This window comes from Musa acuminata, chromosome BXJ2-5, assembly GCF_036884655.1.
Source record: "Musa acuminata AAA Group cultivar baxijiao chromosome BXJ2-5, Cavendish_Baxijiao_AAA, whole genome shotgun sequence".
NCBI lineage: Eukaryota > Viridiplantae > Streptophyta > Magnoliopsida > Zingiberales > Musaceae > Musa > Musa acuminata.
Genome location: NC_088342.1, coordinates 42,587,624 through 42,595,187, shown reverse-complemented (window position 1 = coordinate 42,595,187; position 7,564 = coordinate 42,587,624). Strand labels below are relative to the sequence as shown.

The 7,564-nt window shown below is 35.7% G+C and overlaps 1 protein-coding gene across 1 annotated transcript; it reads left to right on the top strand.

Moving 5' to 3' along the window:
• Positions 1-267: 267 nt before the first annotated feature.
• On the top strand, positions 268-7,139 carry LOC103985591 (beta-glucosidase 22-like). The gene is made up of 13 exons (XM_009403337.3): positions 268-566; positions 760-823; positions 1,516-1,574; positions 2,214-2,289; positions 2,389-2,460; positions 3,089-3,176; positions 3,275-3,533; positions 5,686-5,801; positions 5,941-6,161; positions 6,261-6,289; positions 6,358-6,463; positions 6,560-6,653; positions 6,768-7,139. The coding sequence occupies exons 1-13, from the start codon at positions 414-416 to the stop codon at positions 7,000-7,002; spliced, it is 1,572 nt and encodes a 523-aa protein (XP_009401612.2). The 5' UTR covers positions 268-413; the 3' UTR covers positions 7,003-7,139.
• The last annotated feature ends 425 nt before the right edge of the window (positions 7,140-7,564 follow it).

Below are 7,564 nucleotides of genomic sequence, written 5' to 3'. Positions count from 1 at the left end.
GAATTAGACCTCTTTAATCCGATTAAACTCACACTTTTTAACTGTGGAAGGTTGTACGGGCGGTTGACTTATGCACGGAGACAATAGATAGCAGGACATGGCTTTTGCGTCACCAAATCCCTCGAGAGATGCGAATCATATTTTTGCGTTCACTTGAGATACAGTCATCAGCTTGGCGCGGGTCAAACGCACGCTTGTGTCGGAAACGGCAAAAGATTCTTTTATCTGGATTCGACAAAATGCAGACTTGAGACGCCGAAATCCTATCCTCTCGGGTGGCCACCGGATATGCCCAGGTCAGCAGGAGCAACGCCTGGTGCTCATCGCGCAAATGTCACCGCACGGCGGGGACATCTATTAAGTGAGCTGAGACCTCAAATCGAAGCCAGAAGAGGAGAGCACAGAAAGCAGAGATGAGGGAAGGGAACTGGGCCTGCTTGCTGATCATGTTACTGCTGCTATGTTTGGAGGAAGTGCTGGGTGTAGAGCAGCTCATGTGGTCCAGCTTCAGCCGGGATGCCTTCCCGCCAGATTTCATCTTTGGTGCTGGAACTTCGGCTTATCAGGTGAAGTTTCCTTGAGAGATGCTCTTCGGCAACCACTTCATTCATGGCCATGTATTGAAGATGTGTTCAATTAAATGTTACGTTTGCTATCGATTCATCCTGTTCAGATGATTGAAAGAGATACAATCTATCGAGAGAGAAAGTGGTAGAAATGTTACCATTGCGTTATTTTATGTGGTTGTGTATGTGTAAGGTGGAGGGGGCAGCAGCTGAGGATGGGAGGAGTCCAAGTCTTTGGGATACCTTCACTCACACAGGTGAACTACCCTCTCCATTTCCCATTCTGTCTTCTCACTTTTCATGTACCGGTGTTCTGAGGCTCGGCAGAATCGACACAACTCGTTAGGTTTTCAAGTCGACTTGGCAGCAAACACAGTGCATTTGGTACTCATATTTAAATTAACTTGGTCTAACACGACGAGAAACTCGCTCCTCTGTCCCCTTCAATAGGTACTTCCGTCGAGTGCTTCACGAGCATGGAAACTGATACAATTAACTCACAAAGTTCAGGGACTTTGGTGCACTATCTGGGAAGCATCTGGCTAAATGCTTTGTTTTTATGAGAGCCCCATTGGTATCTCTCATACCTGTTGATTGGTTTTGCAAGAGCCCTGTGATGATCAGATGATTCTGCGCTCGAGCTTATTTGGTCTAGTTTTTCTATAACTTCAATTGCAATTGTAAGGTGTTGAATGGCTGAGTACCTCGTTAGAGATTTTTGTTTTATGAAACTGCCTCCTGAATTAATCCAATCCAATCGTGATTGAAGAAATTTATGTTAAACAGAACCTTTAGTGTTATATTCATGAACATAAACAGAGTCACTCTGGTGATTGTCTTTTTTCTTTTTTTTTGACTGATTTTTAACAATCAGTTAGATAGAACTACCAAAGTTGATCATTTCTTGATTGTTATGTATATATGGTTCTAAATGTGATAGTTGTTTCAGGGCAAATGATAGACAAGAGCACAGGAGATGTGGCTTGCGATGGGTATCACAAATACAAGGTATATTACATAATGCCTTTATCTGTATTGGTGCCACCTTAATGCTATCTGCAATGACATACGAACATTCTATTGATCACCAGAACTTTGAGCAAACTCATTCCCTCAGTGAAGTATATTCCACAATTTTATGTAGAGTATAGCTGATAATGTGAATACATGATCTAAGTGTACATTTTCAAGGTCATTTTATATAAAATATTGGATCATTTTCTCGTTAGTAACTGAAGAAGAGAACTTCCCATTCTTTATCAGTTATTATATTTATTTCCCTGCAAATAAAAACCATTTAGCTCCTTGAAAGAACTGGCACATTCCGCTAGATATTCTGTTGAAGATCTGCTTTTTCTTTTCCAAACTCACTGGATTCTCTAATCCCTAATGCATTATTTCGATAAAACAATTTGTGGATGAAGAAATGTCGATCTCATATTAATAATATTAATGCCATGATGGAGGCATCCCACTAAAGTTCATAAATGTGCATAAGACGAGGTGTTGGACTGCATAAGCTCGATTTTTCTTACAGACAAAAATCCAAAGAAAAAGTACAATAGAAGAGCAACCAGATAAATTCTTCTTGATATAATAGGCTTGTGAATATGAATCAACTTTTCCATACTAACAAAAAAATTTCAGGAAGATGTCAAGCTGATGGCTGATACAGGATTGGATTCCTACAGATTCTCCATCTCTTGGTCAAGGCTTATTCCAAGTATGAATATTGCAAGTTTCAGATTCTATCATATGAAAATAAATTGTTCTTGTTTATGTTAACGTGTTCTAATCAGTGCAAAATATATTTGCTTTCTAGATGGAAGGGGAGCTGTTAATCTAAAGGGCTTACAGTTTTACAACAACTTCATCAATGAGCTTGTAAAATATGGTCAGTTTGTTCCCTAACTGGACTTCCAGTTGTGTGATGCAATTGTTATCATCTTGTAATCTGGATGAGACCTCCAAATAAATGGTAAATTATCAGTATGCCAAATAAATGGATTGCATTGATTACGCTTCTGCATTTGAAGACTTTGTTTACTTTATGAGAAGCTGCTCTGACGAATGAGACTAGAACTATAAACTTAATCAATTAACTATTGCCATACTTGTAGGTTCAGTCTCCTAAATCACGATTGATCCTTATTTTTGAGAACTGATTTTGATGAATATCTCCTACAAGGATAGCTTATTTTGTTATAGTTAGTGAGAAAAAAAATAATTAGATAGCAAATAGGATAACATATAGTTTCTATAGTTATAGAGATGTATGTACGTGCACCATGACTGCAAGTATTTGTTCTGTAATTATACAAATATGTATGGTAGCGAGAAGAGATTGAGCCAAACAAAACGTAAGGCATCCTAAATAATTTCTCAAAGGAAGACACCATAAGCAATAGAAGAGGAATGCTTTTGAATTACTACTCATTCTGGATTTACATTTGAAATTTTGGTTTATGGAGTCAGCATTCAATTCTTATTCTTTTCTAATTTCCCTTTCTTTCACAATACAGGAATCGAGCCACATGTTACGCTATACCATCTTGATCTTCCCCAAGTACTTGAGGATGAGTATGTAGGATGGCTGAGCCCCAAAATTGTGTATGATGTCCTTGACAGCTGTATCTATTGCCAGTAAATTTTATCTATTTTATAGTTTATGAAAATAATCACAGTTAACCTGTAAATATGTGACTCAGGGATGATTTCACGGCATATGCAAATGTTTGCTTTACGGAATTTGGTGACAGAATTCCTAGGTGGACCACAATTGTGGAACCTAACGTGATAGGCATGGCTTCTTATGACAGTGCTATATTTCCACCAGCCAGGTGCTCTAATCCATTTGGTGTCATCAATTGTACTGTTGGCAATTCGACAATAGAGCCATATATTGCAGTGCACAACCTCCTATTGGCTCATGCTTCTGTCGTCAAACTATACAGGACAAAATATCAAGTTAGTCATCTACAATTTTCTCTCTTTCCATCTTCTCATGTTACAGTTGTGTAATATTTCTTAGAAGTAACTATCATCTGTTAAACCATTATACCAGATTATGTTATCATTAACTAAAAAATCAAACTTTGCCATCTGATGGTAAAAAATCAAACTTTGCCATCTGATGGCCACTTTTGAAAGGACTACATTTAGATTTTGCAAAACATTAGTAAAAGCTTATTCTAGATCAGTGAACAAGCAGTGTCCTGATAAGTATTAGTTTAGTGTTTCTACAAGATTATCTGCACTATTACCAGCCAGGTTCAGAACTATTAGTACCCTTTTTCAGCAAAGGCTAAATCTATATATTTCTTGTAATTGGAATGTCAACCTGTCATAAGTTCTTACTACCATGATCTTAGTTGTTTATTTGTTGAAAGTTCAACCCTAATAATGTCTGCTCCCCTTCCAAATTTATGTTAAACATTTGTTCTTATTTTCACCATTATTCTTTCACTTCATATCAATTGTGTGAAATTTTTCGAGCATTTTAGCACTATGAAGAACGAATTTGATCACCATGCTTCAGTGTTTTTTCATTACCTGAATCTTGAAGGTTGTTGATTAAAAGCAGACTATCTAATTCCAAAATCTTTGTTAATATCCATCCTGATTACAATCAGAAATGTTTCTCTATAAGTAACTGGCTATTTAGAGCAAAGATTTAAATTTCAGTCTGATACATCACCAACATAGACCCTTACCAACATGCTAATTGCCTTTATTCCCTTTTGATTTGTTGCTACATCATTTAGTTGATTATTAATCAGTCATGCATAGATGGTTTCCACTTTAAATTTCAGTTATCACCAATATGGTCCCTGAGCAGCATTCTAATTACCTTTATTCCCTTTTGATTTGTTGCTACATCATTTAGTTGATTATTAATCAGTCATACATAGACGGTTTCCACTTTAAACTTCTTCCAAGTTCTGATCTTTTTGTCTTGAATGTTCATTGTTGTCATAGTTCAAAGTTTTTGGTCAACAAGAAGCATGGCTTATCTACTTCATGTTGGAAGTAGTGTTTATTCCTATCATATGAAGCATGGACTATGTTGTGCCTGTTTTTTGTATCTGTATTGGATACCCATACTTACTGAACACTCCTTGACATGTATCCAATAGTTCAGACATATTAGGAAGCTTGCACCAATGATATATATTAAGATTTGTATATTTTGTTCATTTTTGACAAAACAGTCCACATAGATCTTCAACACATGTATAATGTCACCATATGTATGTACTGTTATGCTTCTTACAAGTTTTTATATGATGATAATAAATTATTTAGCATCACTCACAGAGTATAAAAATTGCAATTGCATATGAAATTGTATTAATTTTCATGTCAATCCTGTTTCATATCTTGTACAAGATTTACCATGTATTCGTGAAAAGAAAAAAATTGCTCTTTGTCCATTGTCTTGTGGATGTGCTCGGACCGTACCAAATATTCAACGCAATTTTTTCCAGTCATCTGCTTCAAGTGCCAAAGGGCTTAGAGTCATAAACTTCTCGCTCTTCTGCATCCATATAATGTATATGGATTATTTGCAGCTTCTGCTTTATACATTTTGCAGTGATCATCATTATTCATTCCTTTCCTAAATAAATTTAGCATCTGTTGTTCAATTCTCATGGAAGGTTTTCCGAGTAAATAATTTCATCTATTGGGGATCTTCATGTCCATAAGCTTTTCCATTCACTCTTTTTCTGCATAATGCATTTAACATGACACACCCTTTTCTCTGTATTCACATTGCAAGGTGATACACATTTTGACTGTATAATAGCCATATTTAATAAATTTCCAAACTCTCTCATTTTTTTACAAAAATATTGATGGTCTAATTACCCCATTCTTCAAGAGATAAAAGAGAACGACTTCAAACTAGCAAAGAAAAATATAAGAAAAGATATTGGAGCACTCTTGTTTTAGTATTCAAGAAAGTGGGCAAGGAGCAAGACTTCAAAACAAACTTGAGAAATATGTTGGTTTGGTAACATTTACAATAAATGGAAATAAAGCTAATTATTTATAACTATTCACTATTGTCAATTGAGACACAAACATAATGAAGAGAGTAACATGATCTTCAACACAGGGTGTGCAAAAAGGGCAGATAGGCTTGAATTTGTACGCTTATTGGTGTTATCCATGGACAGACTCTGCTGCAGATATTGAAGGTACACAAAGAACGCTTGACTTCAATGTTGGCTGGTAAGTGCATGTCTTGATACTGGTTGAGTTAGTATGCACTCTAGCAAATGGCAACCAAAAACTTGATGTTGATCCAGTTTATGGTTTCACATCATCATATAGTACTACTATATGCAATAATCAAGCTCATCAACTTCAGGATCCTAAACCCACTGGTTTTTGGAGACTACCCTGAGGTCATGAAGAAGATTGTTGGTTCAAGGTTGCCATCCTTCACCAAATATCAGTCTAAACAGTTAAAGGATTCATTTGACTACATTGGCCTAAATTACTATACGTCGGTCTATGTGAAAGACAACTTCAATGCTTCCATGACGGGTCCTCGTGACTTCAACACTGATGTATCTGTCCTTTTAGCAAGTTAGTCATCTTGTTAGTTGGTTGAAAGCAGCTTTTATTCTCTCTATCTGTCCTTTTAGCAAGTTAGTCATCTTGTTAATTGCTCACACTACAATGCAGGATCAAGGAATGAAACACCTGGTGGCCAGGTAAAGAGCTGTCTCTTATATGTTTCATCTATAGATTGATTGGCTAACTTCTGTTGTATCTTGACCAGTTCGATCCTACCATACCAGCACTTACCGATCCTACAGGACTGCAACACCTGTTGGAGTATTTCAAGGATGCCTACGGAAACCCTCCTATCTTTGTTGAAGAAAATGGTCAGTCCAGCTAGTCTGAGATAATCTATTTGATTAAGAGAACATAGTGCATCCACTTCAATCTGTAACTTACAAAGGCAAAATTTTGTGCATCAGGTAATGGAGTTACAAGAAAAGAAAGCGAATTCAACGACACTTCCAAGGTTGATTTCTTGAGTGGTCACATCAGTAGCATACTCGATGCTATCAGGTATATAATGATCATGTTTTGATCATATGAATGCAACACACGATCAAGTACAGTAAGGAAAATTTTCAGATTGATGATCCAACTCTGACCTCGGAAGAGTCTCTGGTGTTGTAGGAATGGAGCAAACGTGAAAGGATACTTTGTTTGGTCGTTCATGGATGTATTTGAGTTTATAACCGGGTATCAATCAAGGTATGGCCTATACTTTGTGAATTTTGATGATGAGAATCGCGAAAGGAAACCGAAGCTCTCTGCGCAATGGTACTCCAGCTTTCTCAAACAGAAGAAGAAGGTTGAGATGAGAATTAACATGACCGATTTCGATGATAACTTTCGTGCTCTTTGGTGATTTCTCTGTAGTATATCCAATATCTTGAATAAATTCAGTCAAATGAGTCTATTCCCTTTGTTTTTCTTTTTAAGCAATTATATCTTGAATAGACTCAGTCGGATTAATATTAAATTTTTCTCAGTTGTTATTTGTTCCTTTTTCTTCTAAATAGTAATCAGGAGACTCAAATATTTTGCACATCCAATAGCTTGTGCAAGATAAATTCCAAATGACAATCTGAACATTGAGAAGATAAGCACATGTGAGTTTTAAATTAAACTCATATATATATATATATATATATATATATATATATATATATATGAAAATTTTCAAGAAAAATATGTTTTTTTTGGGCTTTCCATAGGATGAACCCAATTCATTTTTCCTATAGACCAATTACATGTAGATCAATTATAGTGTTTTTTCCATTGAGTTATAACGATTTTATAATATTGATGAAATAATTATTATTTTTTAATTAAAATATCTACCTGTTATTTTTAAAACATATAATTCAACAATTTTGATTCATTATTAAAAAAATTCAAAATTAGCATAAAATAAACTAATATTAGTG

Coding starts and splice junctions, on each gene's coding strand:
- LOC103985591 (XM_009403337.3), top strand. CDS start 414: ATGAGGGAAGGGAACTGGGCCTGCTTGCTGATCATGTTACTGCTGCTA. Junction 3,534..5,685: donor TATACAGGACAAAATATCAA/GTTAGTCATCTA, acceptor TCTTCAACACAG/GGTGTGCAAAAAGGGCAGAT. Junction 6,290..6,357: donor ATGAAACACCTGGTGGCCAG/GTAAAGAGCTGT, acceptor TATCTTGACCAG/TTCGATCCTACCATACCAGC.